The sequence below is a fragment of the Erpetoichthys calabaricus genome, chromosome 12 (genome assembly GCF_900747795.2).
Source record: "Erpetoichthys calabaricus chromosome 12, fErpCal1.3, whole genome shotgun sequence".
NCBI lineage: Eukaryota > Metazoa > Chordata > Cladistia > Polypteriformes > Polypteridae > Erpetoichthys > Erpetoichthys calabaricus.
Window position 1 is genome coordinate 29,698,405 of NC_041405.2, and position 21,930 is coordinate 29,720,334.

Below are 21,930 nucleotides of genomic sequence, written 5' to 3' on the forward strand. Positions count from 1 at the left end.
TACTTCTAGTTGTGGGGTTTGTGAGATTTACCTACCAAGGTTGCTGATCGTGTTAGGAGGCCATGTCAGTTTAAATGACTGAAAGCCGTTGGGCATGTCTACTTTACCGACCTGAGTACTGTCCTAGCTCAGTTGTGCTCTTCCCTTTTTTTGTGACAGCCAGTTGCATGCTGCTTGACAGCGCTGGCACTGTGTGAAGATGCGGGTTCGGCTCCGTGCTCCCACCTTCTGTTAGGGAGCCCTTGAACCCAACACCGTCGGTAATGTCACCGATGAGCTAGACAGTGAGGCAATAACAATGAGCAAGGGGATGATGTAATAAAGGTGCACTAGTGCTTTTATTATAACAAGTCAACGAAAACAAAGTGCAACAATGTTCAAAGTAAAGTGCTGTGCAGTTCAAAATCTTCATTAAATAAATAATCCATAAAAGAAACGTGTGGAGGTTAAAATACAAACACAAAACAACTATCCTTTAAAACGAGGTTAAAACGATCAACAGGAAACAGTCTTTAAAACCAAATGACAAGCCTGGTGCTTCTTCTCTTTAGCCTGGTGGCTCTCCTGCTACTCTTATCTGTGCTGCTCTACAGGAGAGACGCTCTCATTGCAGCTGGCCTTCTCTCCACATGACTGATCTGGATGCTCCCTGATCCCTGGCTTCGGTTCCGCTCTCCCGATCGAGACTTGGCTTTATACCTAAGGGCCAGGACACTCACATTGGGACTCCTACATCCAAGCCTCCCGACTCCCGCTGCCTTCTTGGCCTTATGCGGCCAGTCGCCCTTCACTGGTCACCCCCACTACTCATTCACTCAGCGGGAGCGACCACTACTACGACTCCTGGGTGTCGGCCTAACACCCAGGCTTCCACACAGCTGCCTGCGAGCGCTCATCCGCACCGGCTTTCTAGCCTAGGGGTACAACAAGATTTCCAGAATCAGAGGACCTTAGTGGGCGGGCAAGCACATAGTGATGGAGAAAGTCACTGATGTAGTTTGGCGCGAGGTTATTTAAGGCTTTGTAGGTTATTAGTAGGATTTTAAATTCAATTCTGTAGGACAGGGAGCCAGTGAAGACGAAGCAGGATGGGTGTGATGTGCTCGCTGTTGCTGGTCCGTGTAAGGACTCTTGTAGCCGAGTTTTGAATCAGCTGGAGCTGTGATATAAGATTAGAAGGGGCACCTGCCAGTTTGGGAATTACAATAATCGATGCGGGATGTGATAAAAGCATGGACAAGTTTCTCAGCATTAGAGAAGGAGAAGAAGGAGCGAACACGGGATATGTTACGGAGGTGAAAGTAAGAAAGTTTCTTAATGTGATTTATGTTGGCGGAATAAGTGAGGGAGGAATCAAAAATGACACCAAGATTTTTTTACAGTAGAGGCAGGTCTGATGAGATCACAGCCAAGATGGACTGGGAAGGAGCTCATTTTATTAAGTTGCACTTTAGTCCCAATTTACAGGAGTTCAGTTTTGTCACAATTTAATTTTAAAGAGTTCTTCTCCATCCAGGTTTTAATTTCACTGAGGCAAGTTGTGAGCTGAGAAAGCTCTGATGAAGTTCCACTTTTAACATTGAAGTAGAGTTGAGTATCACCTGCATAAAAATGATAACCCAGTCCATAGCTACAGATAATATGGCCAAGGGGAAGCATATAAATACAGAAGAGAAGAGGGCTGAGGACAGAGCCCTGAGGGACTCCTTGTGTGACTGGCGCTAAGCTGGACCTGCTGTTTCCAAGACTAACAAACTCTTGCCTATCAGTCAGATAGGACTTGAACCACTGGAGGGCAGTGCCAGAGATACCCAGCATGTTCTCCATTCTGGACAGTAGAATGTAATGTCTGACCTGAGTGTCAAATGCTGCACTGAGGTCTAATAGAATTAATATTTTGGTTTGTCCAGAGTCTGCTGCCATAAGCAAATCATTGGTTACCCATAGCAGAGCAGTTTCACAGCTGTGCTGTGCTCTGCAACCAGACTGAAAGGGTTCCGTCAAATTATTAGAAGTTAAGTAGTTAGTGTGTTGGGAAGCTACAACACGCTCAAGAACTTTTGACAGAAAAGGTAAGTGGGAAATAGGCCGGAAATTGTTAAGATTGTCAGCATCAAGACCAGACTTTTTTAACATTGGGGTTCCAGAAGCGGTTTTAAAAGTGAGCAGCACAGAGACAAGGGATGAGTTTCTCATTGTTGTAATAGTCGGGATTATGGCATGAAGGCAGGATTTAAGTAGTGTGCTGGGGATGGGGTCCAGTACACAAGTAGTCAGACTTATCTTACAAAACAGGTCATTAACAAACACTGATGTGACTGGTGAGAACTTAGAGAAGGAGCTGGATGGAGTGGGAAAACAGGGAGAGATATAAACAGATGATATTTTTATGTTTAATTTTGTTACAGAAAAAGTGGAGGAATTCCTCACAGACTTCAGTAGAAGAGGTAGTTGGGCCAGACGCGGGTTCGATTAGTTTGTTAACTATAGAAAACAAAACCCTTGGGTTATCGTGGCCACTTTCTATTATTCTGCCATAATGGGTATTCTTGGCAGCAGTTAGTGCTTCTCTGTAAGCTCTTTGGTGGTCAGTTACCTCTGGCGGGAGGGAGGGTGAGCTTCTGGTCTAGATTGACCTTCATCTTCCAATCCCAGGCTATACCCAGCAGGCCTGAATCTCTTCCTGCTGCTGCCCTCTTTGTTACCATTGCTTCCTGGGCGAGAGAGTGGGCACTGTTTGTTGATCCTTCTTTTTTCAGCTCTAGTTCAAGTACAAGTTGCTGAAGGACCCGATTTCACCTTCAAGTTTAGCGTCTGTGAGTAAGGCTGGCCTTGCAGATGGTGAGTATGTGCCACAAGGTTGCAGGTTTTTGGCAGAGAGGACATAATGGGACTAGGAAGAATAGCATACATTGTTCTAATAATGAAGCTACCATAAGTCTGCCTTTCTCCATTTCCCAAAATTCCTTTCTTGTGTACCTCCAGTGTTTAAGGTTTTGCTGTGTTGTCAGTTGGCCCTGTTCTAACTGGTTTTGCACATTGGACTGCGGCCTCCTTCTGCTGTATGCCGTTTGTTTTTATACTAAGCTCAGTCTTCTGGGCAAGTGCTGTTCCTGCACTATGTGAGTCTGTTTGTGCCTAATTCAGATCTGCTTCTCCAAAATAGCGCTTGGCTCACAATATCTTGATGCCTAAGGGCGGCAGATGCTTAAAGACTGCTAACATTTTATAAAAGTCTCATCTGTCTTCACACCACTGGTGTTAGGAACATCAAATTTGTTTTTCACAGAACCTACAGCGTGGCGCACAAAAGACCGAACTAACTCCGACTCCAACGTAAGTTCCTATAGCCCGTACACGAAATAAGCAACGGGGCCCGATTCTTTCTGCAGTTTGCAACTGACCCAGTCTTACGCCACTTCTTCACCAACTCGTGAATACTGCTTTTTGCTGGTAGGTTTACGCCAGGAAACTTCTGTGTGAAAATGTCCCGCGTTTCATTAAAAGAACCAATACACACACACGCCGCCACTATCCATCCTCTGTTGCAGAGAATACATCCTCCACATCTCTTTCACGCACGTCTGTACCCACTGGCGTACAGCTTCAGTACTTCTGCACAGTTGGGGCTGCTGAGCCCTGTCGTGACAACGAGGCTCCGCGATCGCGACGGCACCCGCCTGTGTAATGGCTCGAGCCAGCCTGTCGAAGACGGTTCGGTTTTTCGTGCGCCACTCTTTATTTTAAGATCAAAACACAAAATGTGTTTCACTCTACCAAGGATACTGTCGAATTTTATGCAGAAAATGCATGTATTCAGTGATTGTTAAGCATAACTGCAGAAATAATTGATTCCAGGCTGGAATGGTTTTAAGAAAGGCAGATGAACTTGGCAGTGACATTTGAACCCAGTGACAAGGGGCACCTTAATGACAGGCCTCTTGTATTCTGCTTTGCTGTGTCACACGTAGATACATGGCAAATTCCGCTTCTCAGATTCTCGGTCTATTTTACAAAGCCAAGTTACTGAAAGACATTTTTAACAGTGTATATGTTATGTCAGTTAACAGAGGCAGTGCTGCAAAAAAATAATAAAGACAATAAAAATATAAATAATATTTTACCAGACAACTCATGCACTATATGGCCATCCTTTTCAGTCATGCAATGTGGAAAAATGTCACTTTTAAGCTTATTGATTTGTGTGTTTTGGCACGTGCTTCTCTGCCTTCTTAAGAAATGATGCGAGACATCAGTTGTTACAAACACGCATTAAATAAACACATTCATTTTGCTTTTTTAAGACAATGTAGCAGTGCTAATGTATTGCATTGTAAATGTCAGTTAAAGGTGGAAAGTGAGAAGTAAAACTAATTTTAGTGCATAATGATTTTGATGTTTAACCTTTGATATTGGGTTCACTTCCCGGTTCCTCCCTGTGTGGATAGCGCTTTGAGTACAGAGAAAAGCGCTATATAAATGTAATGAATTATTAGTTATTATTATATTTCACTGTTTTGTTCCTTTATATTACAAAAATTTTCTGAAATGCAGCGTTGCCCAGGAGGAAAATGTTTTTTTTTTTTAATTGTTTGAGAAAAATATAATTTAAAAAAAGCAACTTTAAAAATATAAATAAATTAACAAACCATGAAGACTGACTAATGTGCTTCTTTTGCAGTCTTGTATGTACTGTATATTATCATCCAGTTGATGCTCGGAACCAGCCAACTCTATTTAATTTCAAAAGCAATAGGCGCACGGTGCAGCTCAAACATAAAGAATGCCGGCAGTAACCTTCAGTTCGCCCTCTGGTGGTCGTTCTGAGTGTCAACTGCATGATAACATGCATACAACACTGCAAGATCACTCCCCACCCTACCCAGAAGGGGATAGGTTAGAGTTGATTTCACCCTACAGTATTTTTAGTCGATCAATGAGAAACATGTGTACCAAGTTTCATGAAAATTGCTTCAGCCGTTTGGAAGTGATGCTGGAACATCTTGGAAGGGAGACCAGCGAGAGGAGAGGTGATCTTCTTGGACACTTGACACTTAAAGACCGAGACGAAAGAGACTGGCCACGGAGCGTCTCACAGGGACCTTAAACATGAAACTTGGTGCCAAGAGATTGTCCCAGGACCATCTTGCGGGGAAGTGGAACATGAGATTTTTTCAAGTCACGCACAACTTACAACCATTTTCAAATAAGACCATGGTCATCAAAACTCTCAAAACAGATCCTCTGCTCTCAGCTCATATAAAGCATATAAGGACAATACTTTCTAGACAAAACGTCAACGACTAAGCGAAAAAGAAAGAGCAACGCAGAGAAAAGAGACCCAAAACCGTTGGAGAGAAAAAAATGCAGATAAGAGATTATGAAAGCAGTGGAATTAGAAAGGCTCAAAAAAATGATGGCGCGATACACATGCAGAGAAAGCTAAAGAAAATGAAAGCAGTAAAATTTGAAAGTATCAAAAAAAAAAAAGAAAGTAAAAATCACAGTAGCGCAAATAAACAGAAATTATTACTTGAAAAAAGGGAAAATAATCATCACGGACCAGGTGTAATTGAAAAAAAACAGGACAAAGCGAGGTCAGAAATAAAAGACAAAGAGTAGAAAACAAAGTAAAACGTCATAAGGAGGTTCAAAAATGAGGGGGCGAAACACATGCAGAGCTGGTTAGAGATAATGAAAACAGTGGAATTCAAAAGATGCAAAAAAAACACGTAGGCGCAATACACATGCAGATGAAGTTACAGAATATAAAAGCAGAAAAATTTGAAAGTATCAAATAAATGATAGTAAAGATTGCATTAGCACAAACAAAGAGAAATTATTACTCTGAAATAATAGAAAGGAGACTAGAGATCGAATATATGGACATAAGTGATATATCAGAAGTATGGAAATATTGTAAGGCTTTGAAGAGACTTGTAGATCGTCTAATTCATGTTGCCATCAAGGAAAAGTAGTGTCTCTACACAATGAGGAGGCGTATCCATGAGAATTAAAAGATTTGATGTTTGGGGAAAGTGAAATCCACAAACAGTCAATCAGTCAGTCAGTCATTTCACAACCTGCTATATCCAAGTACAGGGTCACAGGGATCTACTGGACCCAATCCCAGCCAGCACAGGGCGCAAGTCAGGAACAAACCCTGGGCAGGGCGCCAGCCCACCGCAGAATCCACAAACACTACAGGCAAAATATATATGAGTCTACAGTAATCTTTTCGCCTTCGCATCATTCAATGCTCAAAACGTAGATTTACACAATAATGGACAATATGCTATGAAAATCTGTGGTCCCACAACAATTAAAGCAACGACAAGTTTAATTAAGAAGAAACCACAATTCGGTCAGGTGTACATTTATGATCACGGAGAAGTGATGCAAATTTTAACAGGCGAAAAGGTAATGTAGTATATATTCAGAGAATAACATTAGACCCCAAAGGAGACCTTGATATGCCATTCGTATTAAAATGTTTACAGTTTCTCGTGATAATAGCTTTTGCTATGACAATTAACAAATCACAGGGACAAACATTCGAAAAAGTTGGATTATGTATTAGAGAAAAAAAATGATATTAATTCACGGGCAGTTATATGTTGCGTTGTCACGATGTAAGTCCAAAAACAGAATCAAAATTCAATGTGATCTTGAAGAAAAGGTAATTCCAAATATTGTTTTTACTGAGGTTTTAAATTAAAAGTGCAAATAATGAAATTGAAACAATACCGAAGAAAAAAAACAAGCTTTTAAAATTGTATATCCAATTAACCAAACACGGGGGTTGAGCGAAGCGAGCAGGACATGGAGCTCCCTAGTATCTATTATTTTAGAACAGTAATCTGAGCGAGCTATAAAGAGAGCTTTTTTATACTTTTTAATGCTCTCCGTCCATGCAATTTGAAAGACCTGCAGCTTTGTTGTTCTTGATCTACACTCCAGTTATCGGCACTTTAATTTAAGGGCTCAAGTGCTCTCATTAAACTAAGGTGAGTTTCTATATGGTTTGATCACTTTTGTTTTAAAGGGAGAAACTGCATCCAGAGCATCTCTCAAGGTCATATTATTATTTGATGTTAACTGATCTAAATTATTTTCCATGATTACACTTGACTTACTCAGACTTCCTTGAAGCAGAATTACAATAGATGTCCTACAGTCTTTGTTTTAATCTGTGAATTTATTTGTAATGGTAGAACCAAATCAAACATAATAACATAATTAAGGATGAACATGGCTGGGGAGAATACATATTTTAAGAAGAGGCAGAAGGCAGAAACTGTGTTTTTTTTAATGTTAGAGGGAACAAGATAAAAGAAGAGGCTATAAGGGGAAGGAAAATATAATAGTAACCCTACACCTCCTGAGGACTAACGATAGCTGGAGGTTTAAAAAAATTTTAAAAAGTGGATTCTGAGAAGTCAGAAAAGTGGGACCGAGGGAACTGGAATATTCCTTGTCATGAAAAATATCCCCATCTTGCTGATATCCTGATAAACCAAGGAGGGAAAAAAACATGAAACATCTATCAATTTGAAGAGCCTCACTAATCATCCCCTGTCTCTAACTGGCTATCTCTCACCCCTTCACCACTTAACAGCTAAACTGTGTAGAGAGTACTGGCACAAAATGGGTGCTGTCGCATCATCTAGGGGGATGTTGCACTTGAGAGGTGGATGAAGTGGCTCTCTGCAGTATGAATGTAAAAAAATATTATTGGATTGTGAAAGGCTGAAGGTTAAGATTGCTAACTTGAACTAGAACTACAAGACATCTACATTTACTTGGGCAGTCATGTATTTCTTGCTTAATTTTAGAGTTCCAATTTATTTAAAAAAATTCTCATTTGTTTTAAATTTTATACATAATTCATATCAATTTTATTTAAAACAGGTAATGTCAGATCAAAAAGATATTCTGTGTTTATGTAGCTAAGCTTACTATCTGGAAACTGCGCAGGTGTGATATCATGGTGCTTTGTTTTCAGATGTCTTGCTTTAACCACGTGCTTAATCTGTAAAATCTGACTATGTGATTGTGCAAATTTAACAAAGAACTCCACAAAGAATTTAAAATTCTAAAAAGGTGTATTTGTTTCTAAGTAAAATAAAATGGTTTGTCAAACACGTGGAGAATTCAAAGATATTACTTAAAAACATAAACATGGCGAAAGAGTAAGTGGGCCAGGTAGGTCAGAAATTGAAGCAGACAAAATGTATGAAAGTGGAAGGCTGTTCACATATCAGTCAGCAGGACAAATAAAATATGATCTGAGTGGTGTTAGAAGTGGGACGTCTGTCATCCCAACTGTTGATGCCCCTTGTTCCACTGTTTGATGCTGATTGTTCATGTGATTACATTCAGGTTTGTCGTGATTGATGCGTTTTCTTCAATCAAAATTCAACCCACTTGGAGGAGCTGCAATACGTTTTCCTTGCCATTAGCTATAACATACAATCTGTGAACACGAATTAAACCACAGTATGATTTTGTATTGATTTCAAACTGATGTGAAAATCATGTGCTAAAGTGAAAACCAATTGTTCATTTGGTTCATATGTTGTATTACTTCATAACACCAAATTAATTGAACCATGTACATTTGTATAGCACTGAAATATAGTTAGCATGATGGACTGCATTTAACTTTGGACAAATAATTTTCCAATGGATCTAAAGACTGGAAACATGTACTTTGTGCTTACCACCTTCAGATTTCACTTTGACCATCTAAAAAACAAATTGACCGAGACAAGCAGAGACTGGATTAAATGATCATCTGTTTTGCTGCTAGCATTACTATTGATATGGGATACCCCCAATGTAACAGGCATAACACCTCATGAGATATTATTTTGGGATCCATAAGTATCTTTTAACAATTGAAGAGGTGAGTTCCAAAACCTGCTAAGTACATTTTTTTGGCGAACTTTAGGTGAAGTATGGTTGCGACTCATCAAAGGGTCGGCTATGTGCTTGGTATTGAAGTGGGATTCAAAACTTGCTAAGTACCAAAATATAGTGCTATAAATTTTGATGTGAATTCCTAAACCTGTTAAATACATAACCAGCTTAGTTCCAAAAGCTGCTAAGTACACCAGCCAATCATCTCCGCGCATTCGCTGCGTGACAAAAAAATGGTAGATGTAAATAGGGAGTTTGATGAGCCAATTTCTAAATCAAAAAATCCCAGGAAATGAAGCAGAAATCCTGAGAATTGGAAAAGAAACGAGGAAAAGAAGGAATGATATAGCGGCACTGAAAAGACGCCAAAGATTTCTTGAAATCATGCAGGTGTTGGTAGGCTTCGTGGAACGAGATGTGACATTAGCCAGCTCACTCCGGCCGATGTTGAACAGTTTCACAATGACTTTTACAAAAACCAAGGGAAACGGAGCCAAGATGCTTTTATTCTGGTCCAGATGTGCATTACAAAGCCGAAGGCTCCACAAAAGAAAAAGCCTGCAAAGCGAGCGACCACTGTTGAATACTATGTAAGATATTTCAAAACATATTCTTAATAATTTTGAATATTGCTAAACTACGAATATGCGGATGCTTGGAGAAGCGAGAGCTACATTTTATGGGTATGAGTCGGCTAAGCTGAGGTGATTTTATATAACTACCACTAGCTAGCCGTTGTCCGAACCTCTAGATATCGGGTTTAGGGTTAGAGATTAGGATTAGGGTTGGCTAGTGGTAGTTATGCATTATTTGATTTGCCCAACAAAAACACAAAACCAACGGCAGACAGTGATACATGAAATCAAATATATGATGAAGACGATGTAGAATACTGACATTCTAGAGATTGCTTATAACTTTTTAAATTTACTACTTAAACAATGCTTAATAGGAATTCATGACTTTTAGCATTACTTTTTAGATAAATAGTTTAGAGACTAAAAGCTCTGTATTTCATTTGTTATAAAATAAAAATATTTCAAGATCCAGAGCACTTTTGATGAAAGTTTCTACTTCTAGATTTATGGAATAGCATTGATTTAGTGTCAAAACCTGCTAAGTACGTTTTTTTACTATTACAAAAATGTAAAATATTCAGATTTCTGAGATGTCCAGCAATTGACCTTCAGTAATGTAACAACCAACATTCTGAAAAAAGAATTAAAAAAAAATCATTTCAAATACTTAAAAATTATTTTTCTCCTTTTCACAAAAAGTTGTCTCCTGTACTTAGCTGATTTTGCAACTCAGCTCTTCAATTACAAATAAAGTATTGCAAAACTCTCAATTTCTTTACAGTAGCAGGTAAAAGCTGCTTTTCCTAGCACTTCAATGATGACAGGGTTTAAATTTGAACCCAGGGATTGTAGCAAAGGTCTGCAACAAATTGTCCATTTGCAATGGGGAAACAAGCCATACCAGAGAGGAGATCAAGCCGTGGAGCACACCATCGAGCAATTGACCACTGGACAAGATACTCAAGTGACAGTTAAAGAGAACACGGATCCCTGCTGCTAACAAATCAACTCTTCTGGTGACAGTTGACGCTGAGAGATACAATGCAATATAACACAGTTTATTTTTGTATAGCCCAAAATCACACAAGAAGTACCGCAATGGGCTTTAACAGGCCCTGCCTCTTGACAGCCCCCCAGCCTTGACTCTCTAAGAAGACAAGGAAAAACACTCAAAAAAAACCCTTGTAGGGAAAAAATGGGAGAAACTTTGGGAAAGGCAGTTCAAAGCGAGACCCCTTTCCAGGTAGGGTGGGTGTCAAAAAGAAGGGGGTCAATACAACACACAGAACAGAACAAAAATCCTCAATACAGTATAAAAATAAAAAATGTACAACTACAGAGCAGAATTTAACAGTAGATGATATCCCATAGGGTGGCATGGTGGCACAGTGGGTAGCGCTGCTGCCTCACAGTTAGGAGACCTGGGTTCGCTTCCCGGTTCCTCCCTGCGTGGAGTTTGCATGTTCTCCTCGTGTCTGCATGGGTTTCCTCCCACAGTCCAAAGACATGCAGGTTTGGTGGATTGGCGATTCTAAAATTATTCCTAGTGTGTGCTTGGTGAGTGTGCGCGCCCTGCGCGGGGTTTGTTTCCTGCCTAGCGCCCTGTGTTGGCTGAGATTGTCTCCAGCAAACCCCCGTGACCCTATACAGTAGTTATGATATAGCAGGTTAGATAATAGATGGATGGATGATATCCCATAATATGATTTGGATTCGTTTAGAGTCCTGAAGCCATCAAGCTGCCTACCCCATTTGGCCATTTCACAGTTGAGTCAGCGCTGGGACAGCAAATCCGATGAAAGGACCCCTCTACCCCACGATTACTGCAATCCTCCATCAGGGATGACTTTACCTTAGGCCAGCATAACAACTTGGCAGGTGGGCTGTGGCACCAAGTGCCACATTTGAGTATCGAGAAGAGAAACAGAATAAGTGAGGGTTAGTATCCAATTCTAACTATCATGTTACTTATGTTTTAATGCTAATGACTAACAACAGAGATGCAGTCTGTACAGTTAATCAGCAGCTCTAGTCAGGGTGTGCTAAACTGAAGTAGTGAGTCTTCAGCCGGGATTTAAAAGCTGAGACCAAAGGGGCATCCCTTATAGTAGCAGGCAGATCATTCCACAGTTTAGGGGCCCTGCAACTAAAAGCTCGACCTCCCATTGTTATTTTATTAATTCTTGGAATCATTAGCAGACCGGCATCTTGAGATTATAATGTGTGCTCTGGTTTGTAATGATGTATTCAGATATGTAAGCTAGACCTCTGCCATTTAATACTTTATATGTTAAAAGGAGGATTTTGAAATCTGCCCTAAACGTAACCGGGAGCCAGTGTAAGGATTTAAGAACTGGAGTGATGTGTTCATATTTTCTTGTTCTTGTAATAATTGTTGCAGCAACATTTTGGATTAACTGGAGGCTGTATAAAGAACAGTTTGAACATCCAGTGAACACAGCATTGCAGTAGTCAATCCTACTAGAAATAAATGCATGAATTACTTTCTCAGAATCCTGTTTATTTAGAAAACGCCTTTATTTCCAATAATTTTAAAGATGGAAGAAACATGATTTGGACAACTTTGTAATGTGCGTTTTAAATGAGATGCTAGAGTCAAAGATAACTCCTAGATTGCGAGCTGATTCAGTAAACGTAATGGTGATTCCAACTGAGTTAAATGATGACAAAATATTGTTGTGATCAGCATCATTCCCTCCAACAATTAACATCTCTGTTTTATCTGTGTTTAAAGACAAGTAGTTCTCATCCATCCACTCATTCATCATTGAGATCATTGTAGGTCTCTGATGGTATCTGATTGCATCTTATCAAAGAGTTTCAGATATTAATATCCTTTGGCTTTGGGGTGTTGGACCACAAGGGATTTTGTCACACTTTTACTCTGCAAAACTGTCATTCCAAATTCACTTTGCTTGCTTCTTGTTGGCAACTCTGACTGTTCTTTCTTTATCCATCTTGAAATGAACACTCTAACTTCGAATTTATCCAGTTCTTTGATAATACCAGGTACATGAATTCTTCTTTCCTTTGGAACCAGAATCACACCCCAATATCTATTTTTCTGCAGCAGTGTCTTTCAAGAAAGATTTGAACCAAGCAGTTATGAAATGTCTAGACAGAGTTAAAGTAGGAACATCAGATCAACCTCAGAGTTTATTAGTGGGACTGTAATAAGCCCTAGAGGGGGGGAGTGTGAGAGAATAATTTAGAGGCAACTAGAGATAAGTATTTTGGTTTGCAGTGCACATTGAAATATATCACTATTTGTTTTCAGGGGTATCCGTCAATAAAGGCGCACACGAAAAGGCGACCTTCAAAAGGGCGACCTCAATTGGGCGCGGCGAATAAAAGCGCACATAAATAAAAGCGATCTTCAAAAGGGCGACCACAATTGAGCGCCGAATAAAGGCGCGCGTAAATAAAGGAGTGCTTCAAAAGGGTGACGTCAATTGGGCGCAGCAAATAAAGGCAAACGCAACAAAATTATTACAGAAAATTTATTAGATAAAGGCAATGACTGAACGTATAAAAAGGTGAAAGCAAGAATATTAAAACATCCAATTAATTAATGCATAAACTTCTAATGAACTACTTCTAACGAACTATTTCTAAAGCTCTCTATATTTCGTTGTTTTCAAAATTACAGAAAATTAGATTAAGGCAATGACTGAATGTATAAAAAGGTGAAAGCAAGTTACACTTGAAGCTGTAGATTATGTGCAATGCCACGTAGATATTCGAGATGCGGTCTATTAGCATAATCAAGGACAATTAATTTAATTCGCTCTGAAGGTCATCCTTTTGAAGCAATCCTTTATTTGTGCGCGCATTTATTCGGCGCTCAATTGAGGTCGCCCTTTTGAAGATCGCTTTTATTTATCTGCGCTTTTATTCTCCGCGCCCAATTGAGGTCGCCTTTTTGTGCGCGCCCTTATTGAACAGAACCGTTTTCAGGAATGTCATAAAGAGACTGCTGAAATGGTCAAGTAAACAAGCAGACTGTCCCGGGGTGATGGTTCAGGACAGTGGCTGACGTAATGTTCTTTCATACACCTTGTAAGAGTTGCTAGTTGGCATGTATGCAGTTTTCATAGCCGAATAAGAGGTGAATCTCAAGAGATCATGAAGAACAGGGCAAGAATGGAGAAAGACATTTATTTTATGCTTGTTGTGCTTTATGATAAATCACCTCATGTCTTTTAACCAATCAGAGTATGATATGTAAGCATTAATTTAGCACTGTTATGAAAATACAGTTGTCTATAAATATCACCCTTTACTTGTATTTTGTGATCATTGTCACCATGTTGTTACAAACTGCTGTGATGAGTGCTCCATCTTCACCATGAGGATTAAAGGACACAGATGGACAACTTTTCCCCTGCCTGATTACTGACTCAGAAATGTTTTAGCAAACTTGTCCTGGTAGAGGATACATTTCTTTCATTAAATAACGTGTTTGATTTCTATCACACTCTTTCATTAATTATTTGATCACATTCAATACACTACCATGGAACCATTTTTGACCTGGCATTTCATTTTCTTTCTTGGGATACATACAACAGATGCCTTATTGAACAGATTAATTCAGTGGTTACTAAATGTTTTTGATACTGCAAATTGTTCAGCTAACTCATCACAAGTAAATTAAACTTCAGCACCCTATCCATACTGTGAGTTTTACAGATTTTGTCAGTTTGAATTCCTACCACAATGCTGCCCACCTACTAGACAAAAAAAGTGAACTCCAAACCACGACACAGACTCCATTGAATATCATATCTGGTCCACAATGGACTTCAGTTCCCATCCTGCCTTTAAAGGGCTTCAGGTGGTCCTTTCACATTGAGGGGCAGGTGACACTCTTCATGGGGACCCACACAAAAAATATCAAAAACATGATAAGATTTCAGGACACACATACTGTAGAAACTAAAGGTGGCACAGTGGGCCAGTGGTAGTGCTGGTGCCTCGTAGTAAGGAGTGCAGGGTCCGTGTCTCAGGTCCGTCCCGCACAGAGTTTAAATGTTCTCCCTGTGTCTGCTCCAGTTTCTTCCCACAGTCCAAAGACATGCAGGTTAGGTGGACTGGTGATACTAAAATTGCAATGAATCAAATTTAAATCACGTTTGTAACATAGGTGTCAAAATGTTCAAAATTCATATTCAGTGTTATCATTATATTGATGAATTTCAAACCCCTTTAACTTCCACTTATTTGAGGACTGAAGATCTGCGTTATCAAGTAGTAAAATGCTAAGCCAACTGAGTGCAACCAACCAGAGAAAAATCTACTGACTACGAATGACCTAAACTGTAACTGCATCACCTCAAGTTCTTGATGCAAATGGCTTTGAGGTGAAAATGGCCGAGCCACAATAACATGTTAAGAAGACAAAGACTACTGGATGGCTTGAACTGCACACTACATGTTTGGTAGAACATCAATTACTGCACAGCAGGGTGTTTGGTGATCGTTGTGAGGTCAGCAAGCAATTTAAAAAATAATTTTCTAAATTCCTGTTTGTTCCACACCAAGTCTCTGTGACTCTGTGAAGCAGGAGCAGCACACTGGCAAATCTTTATTGAAGAGAAAGAGAAAACTGACTTCCTTCATGGTGTATTCACGTTTAGTGCGGTCCTCCTCACCGGAGGGTGAAAATCAAGATGCAGCATAATGTCAAGTGAATAACGTATTCCTGCTGTTGATTTATTTTCTTTCTTTATTTCTTTCTTTCTTTCTTAAAATGGTTCTGGAAGTTTTGAACCTCTTCACTGGCATGCACTGCTTAGACTTAACTGGGAAAAGCTCAAACCTGAATTGTAAACACAAAATTTTTCAAAAAAGGAAACAATAACAAGGTGACATGCAGTCATCATTATAATTTGAGTGATGACCTTTAATTCCCATTGCTACACTGCAAAGCTGCACAAACAGACACACACACAGCAAAAGGTAAAGAGAACACTGCAGGGCCAATTAGTCCAGCCAACAAACACACAATTTCATACCCTGCAAGCAGCAATATATTACTAGATAAGTAATTACACTGAGCATTGCATAAAAGCTGAGGATTGTTATAAACATTTTAATAATAAGTCAACTCCCTAAGTGAATCTTGTTAGATTGTTTGCACTGGCTTTGGGATTATTTAGTCTTTTATCATCGGTTTAATATTATTATCATCATCACCATTAAGATTTTAATTCCACTTGTTTCAGATTTTGAAATAACAAGAACATGACAAATGAGACTTAAGATCTTAAAGCTGTGGTAAAAAGACAAATATTTCTTATAAATGTAAATCTCACACTACAGCGTATTTCTGAAAGATGAAGAAGAGGAAAAAGACCAGCAAATTAAACAATTGGAAGGAAAATAATTAATTGAATTTGAAACTGAAACAAAAATCTGATACTACTGATGTCAACATTTCAAAAGCACCAAACCCTAAATATTTCAGGCAAGTGAAAGCAGCTAAACGAGGAGGATTTTATAATTGCGATTTTTCTTCAAAGCAGACTTTGGGTATTCTTGCTTTCAGGGTAATATGTTAGAGTTGCTGCAAACTTGCGCTAAAAATGAAGCTCAAGTAACATTGAAATCTAAATAAAATCATTTGGATATAATAAACAGTGTGGAGTGCTGACAAAGCGAAGTAAAGTTCAGTTAAGAAGGATCTACAATTGAAACCCTTCATCTGTAGTTTGGGATAGAGATGGAATTAAAAATAGCAGCTAATGAGGTTTCCTGCACATAGAGTGTGGTTTTAGCTGCATATAATATACGAAAAATAACACGAAGCATTAAATCCTTCTGCTAACTATTAAGAATGTTCTTTAAGTCTTGATTTTTCTTTTCAGTATAGTTGAAAATAAATAGAGTAATGAGACCTTCTTTCATTAATGACGGTCTCGTGTGCGTCTTGTCTCTTCAATTAGCGGCTTCTCCAGCAGGCAGGGCGCACGTGCTCAGGGGGCGGAGTCGCTGTTGGTTCATAAAGTAGAGGAGGCGAGTCGGAGTAACAGTTGTCAGTGATCTGCAGTTTGGTTGAAGGAGTCTAGTGTCCGTTATTGTCTTCTCCAGTCTCTTCGCGATGTGTTCTAGCACTGAGGAATATGATGCTGTGCTTAGTTTCTGGGGTCCTTTGAAGGCTGATCCCAAAAGCTATGGGGAGATCGTTCTTCAGCGGTAAATTTTGATTTTATGCTTTTTATACTGTTGCAGGGATTAATTTTCTTTTCTCCAGGTTTCCCTTCTGACTTTCAAGCCTTAAATCTTTGAAACCATGTGGTTATTTTTCTAGGTCTTTTTCATTCTTCATTGTTCTTCCTTGGCTGGTTTAGTATGAACATTAAATGCACGGAAGTTGCAGTATGTAACGTTTTCTTACAAACTGATCTAATGGTGAAGTGTAGATTGCTCGTCACAAACGTTAGTTGTGTGGCTATTTCTACTGTTGCTTAAAGTCCTTGATGCTTAGTGTGGAGGTTCAATGGTGTAGTTTACACTTCCAATTGTCCAACAGCAATGCAACCAGTGGTTGAAGCTTTGAATTGGACTAAGCACGGGCTTCATAAAATGTAGCTGCTGTCTTCTCTGTGCATGGAATGCAGATAAAAATGCATTCTGTTCAGAATAAAATGTTTCCTCTATGGCATCAAGATTCCAGAAGTAACTAGTAATCTACCAATGAATTCTTAACTTTTATAGGATTACTACTGCATATAATGCAGGCATGGTCATGTTTTTCCTTTTGGATAACTTCATACATTGGATTTGGTTCTTCCATCTTCTGAATACCTGTACTTTGGTCATTGAACCTTTCCTCATATTCATCTTTGTCAAGTATAGTCTCTGAGGAAATACACATCCTAGTGAACTTTATCAGGTGTGTGGGGTGGGTTTTTTTTTTTTTTTTTCTCTCCCCTTTTTGGTTGGCACAGTAGTAGTGCTGCTGCCTTGCAGTAAGGAGATCTGGGTTCATGTCCTTTATCTTCCCTGTGTGGAGTTTGCATGTTGTGTGGGTTTTCTTGCAAAGACCTGCCAGTTGGGTGCATTGGTGATCCTAAATTGGCCCTGGTGTGTCCTTTGGTGGCTGGCCACATGCCTGGGGTTTGTTCCTGTGCTGGCTGGGATTGGCCTCGGCAGACCCCTGTGTTGGGACAGAGCAGGTTGGATAATGACTTTTTTTAACTGTAAAATGGCCATATTGTAGGACAATGGATTGTATCTAAATTGGAAGATAATTGTAACTTCTCACCTTTTTCATATTCCCAGCTTGTTTGAGACCAAACCAGATAGCCAGAAGCTGTTCCCCAAGTTTGCTGCCTTTTCCAAAGAGCAGCTCCAGAACAATCCTGACCTCCAGGCCCATGGGGGAATTGTCCTCTGCAAGCTGACAGAATTCCTGCAAGACAGAGGACAGGACAAGAAAATTCTGAAGGATCTGGCAGAATCTCATGCCAAGCAGCACAAGATCCCTCGGGTCTACTTTCAGGTATTTCTCTTTACTGGATGGAACGGCTTGATCTGATTGCCTTGCTTAGTAGAACATAGGGTTGTCCAGGTTTGCTTCTAGGACAACAAAGTTCTGATCTTTCCTTAGTACTGAATTGGTTTCTTGGCTATAAATGATGAATTGTAATTCCTTTACAGATCATCAGTGATGTCATTTTTGAAGTGGTGGGCGAGAAGATTGAAGGCTTTGGCACTGATGCTCAAACCGCCCTGAAGAATGTGCTGAAGACCTTTCAGACTCAAATGGGAGAATGCTATGATGAGCTGGGATTTGATGTATTGTCTTGATAAGATTTTTTGACTCCTGTAAGAATAAAACTACAAAAGGGATAATGTGCCCAGGGTTTTCTATTTGACTAAATTATTTGATCCTTCAGGTGTTTGCTGTAGTTCTCTAGGGTATTTAAAAACCACCCCTTGTCACCTCCAGGCAGGAGGTTCTGTCATGACCAGGATACAGTAGCTCCAGTATTTTGGATTTGGAGCCAATATGTGACTGGCTTGGATTGGTTTGCACCAGGTCTTGGTTAAATGATCTTGAATATGAGGTCCTTTTTGCCCCTTTCTAGGTTTGGTTGGGGAACTACAGCATAGTGTGGTTGGTTCCACCACTAACTGTCCCCATCCTGAACTAATCGGTGGTTGTACTTACTCCCATGGGTCTGATCAAACTTGGTTTGATATCCTCCAGTGTTATGTACCCAAATAACAAATGAAATGGCAATATGGGTTTATGGTAACCCTGGCATTTCTTGGAATGTCTATGCCCTTGCCTCTGTGGGGGGGGGGGGGGTTGAGGAATAAAACTAATCCAAGAAATTGATTTGATCCAGATAGTAGTCAAACTAGATGCTTGCTCAACTGCAGTTAAAGATTTACTAAACAAGTAGTGTGAAACAGATTTGCATAGTAGCTCTGCAATACTAGTGGATTTAGCTAGATATCTAGGAAAGTTGTGCTCCATTTTGGAGTTGCATAGTGACGTAAGCAACTCTGGGACTTGTACTACACACTGATTTTGGTGGTGCTTCTGGTTAGAAAGATGTAACCTGGCATGTGTGTCCCTTACAATTTGAAAACCAGACACCCACAGTACATGGGTTTAACCTTCCACATTATGGATTGTAGGCTCCTGCTATGGGATTGGCTGGTGCCCCTTTTGAAAGCCTAGGGTTCTCTTCCCCTGGTTTAGTATTGCTGATTTTGGGAATAGAATTGCTGTGGCATAATATATTTACAGGGCAGACTTTTACTAAATGAACTATGTAAATTGGGCTTACTGCATGCAAAGTTCACTCTCCACCAAGAATCCCCTGTTCCAAATAGGCATCTGAAAAACCAGCCTGGATGTGTCCGGTTAAAGCATGCCATGGGCTTGTGTCTCAAGGCTACATTGGATGATTGATATTTTGAAGGCTATTTAATATTGCTATTTTCAAAAAGGTACAAAGTGAACAAAATTCTAACCACCTCTGTCGGCTCCACCTTTTCAAATGAACTTTGGATAAACTTTTTTAGATGCAGTACAAAAAACATTTTAAAATAGTCTGTTAAGATCTTTAGTGCTTTTGATTATCTTATGCAGAGAATCGGAATGTAATCGGTTTCCATTTGTGTTAAGTCAGAATTAGTTTTAGCTGAATTTGGCAATTGCTTAAAACTGGGTCCTTTCTGTTTAGCTTTCGCTTTTTTACAGGCTTCAATACCTTGCTCACATCTTGTTGACTTGTCAGACCTGGGGTATCATACGCCTGTTTGTAGAATTCCCACTAAAACAGGGCGTATGGACAAAAACGAATGTGCGTATGCAGAAAAAAATCCAGACACCAATGTCTGTACACCAACTTCCATGTTCTTCCGCTACATAAATCCAATAAAATGTAATGTACGCGTCTGCTGCCCCAGTCCCCAATGCCTCCCAGAATTGCGTCTCTTTGAAAATGCAAATCAATGTAAATAGACCCTCAATTTCAGTGTTGTATGAAAAGACAATGGGGAAAATAGGATTTCAGCAAATACCAGGTGGTGGCAAGGAAAAATGTACTTTGTTGGTTTAAACATAGGGTTCCCCACGTTTTCAAGTGCTTTCATAGTGCCCCCTTTGAACTATACTACATATTTAAAAACAAGATCAGATTTTTAAAATTAAACAATATTGGTGTATTGCTCAAAGTATGATTAAAAATATTAAAAAAAAAAAAAAAAAAAAATTTACAGGTAGTGAGGGCTGAGCTTGGTGCGATGACACTAATTTTTCAATGTTTGCTGATGACAGAAATGGCACCAATCTTAAATGCCATATTCCACTATTGACAATCTGTGGTGTTTAAGATTGTAGACCATGCTAAATATGATAGACTTGTAGATCATCTAATTCGTTTTGCCATCAGGGATAAGTAGTGTTTCTTCCCAAACAGGCTTATCCATGAGATTTGTTTGGTGAAAGTCAAATCCAGAGATGTGAAGTGGCTGGTGCATACTGTAGGCTAGGGCAGGGGTAGGCAACGTCGGTCCTGGAGTGCCACAGTATGTGTAGGTTTTTGTTCCAACCCAGTTCCTTAACGAGAACTCAATTATTGCTGATGAAGCACATATTGCTTAAGTGACATTTTAATGCTTCATTTTAGTGGTCTCGCTTGTTAAGGTTCTCCAACCTTAATTGCTTATTTCAATCTTAAACTGCTGCATTGCTCCTTATTAGCAATAAGATGTAAAACAGGGGTAGGCAATGTCGGTCCTGGTGAGCCGCAGTGGCTACAGGTTTTCATTCAACCCCATTGCTTAATTAGAAACCAATCATTGCCAATCTCAGACCTTATTTAATTTTATGGCTTGTTAGTCTGTGCAATGTAAGGCTTTTATATCGTAGATTTTTTTCCTTTCCAAGGATGATATCCAAATGATTTGAAGCCTAAAACAGATCATTTTCAGTCTGTCACATTTTTCTATTAAGTGTTTTATTAAATCAAACCGTGCATGATGAACACACACAGATGTAACTGGAAAAAAGCTAGCTGGAGAACTGCTGGCTGCTTTGTCTTTTACATCTTATTGCTAATAAGGAGCAATTAAAACACTGAATGCAGCAGTTTAAGATTGAAATAAGCAATTAAGGTTGGAGAACCTTAACAAGCGAGACCACTAAAATGAAGCATCAAAATGTCACTTAAGCAATATGTGCTTCATCAGCAATAATTGAGTTCTTGTTAAGGAACTGGGTTGGAACAAAAACCTGCACATACTGCGGCTCTTCCAGGGACCGACGTTGCCTACCCCTGGGCCAGGGGATTGACAAGCAAAGTCCTAGTTTTTTTATAAGTAGGGTCCACATAAGTTTTCCTTTGAATGTGATCTGAAGGTACCTCACTGTAATTTTAGGTTTACATTTACTCTGAAGGAATTCCGAAACAATCTGGTATTGATAACAAAACCTCTCACAAATTTAGAGTAATGTTCAATAAACCTGTCAAAACATGCATAGATTCAGTCTTATGCACATGCGTTAATCTTGTAAGGACTTGAATGATCCGAGAATGAATGACTTCTGCAAACTTGTAAATGTACCAATACCTACTATTTAATGCGGACAGGTCATTTTTAATGGACATTTAAAATAATTGGTTGAAAAATGTATTGAGGATTTTTTAGTATAAATCAAACTTTTCTGCGCATTCTTGAGTATTGCCCAAGGGGGCGGCGGCTGGTCTTCAAATCCCCCTTAATATGTCTTGGACCAGAAATGCCCCCTTACATTTCTTCATTGCCCACCAGTGGGTGGTACCACCCCCGTTGGGAACCTTAGGTTTAAACTGTGGTATAAACAACAAAAGGAAGTTGATTGAGTGACAGTGTCAGAGAAAATCGAGTTCAAGTTCTCAGTCGC

At 39.5% G+C, this 21,930-nt stretch overlaps 1 protein-coding gene across 1 annotated transcript; it reads left to right on the top strand.

Moving 5' to 3' along the window:
• The first annotated feature begins 16,542 nt into the window (after positions 1 to 16,542).
• Positions 16,543 to 18,380, top strand: LOC114662014 (myoglobin). Its single transcript, XM_028815296.2, has 3 exons — positions 16,543 to 16,718; positions 17,808 to 18,027; positions 18,186 to 18,380. Exons 1-3 carry the CDS (start codon positions 16,624 to 16,626, stop codon positions 18,333 to 18,335), a joined length of 465 nt encoding a protein of 154 aa, XP_028671129.1. The 5' UTR covers positions 16,543 to 16,623; the 3' UTR covers positions 18,336 to 18,380.
• The last annotated feature ends 3,550 nt before the right edge of the window (positions 18,381 to 21,930 follow it).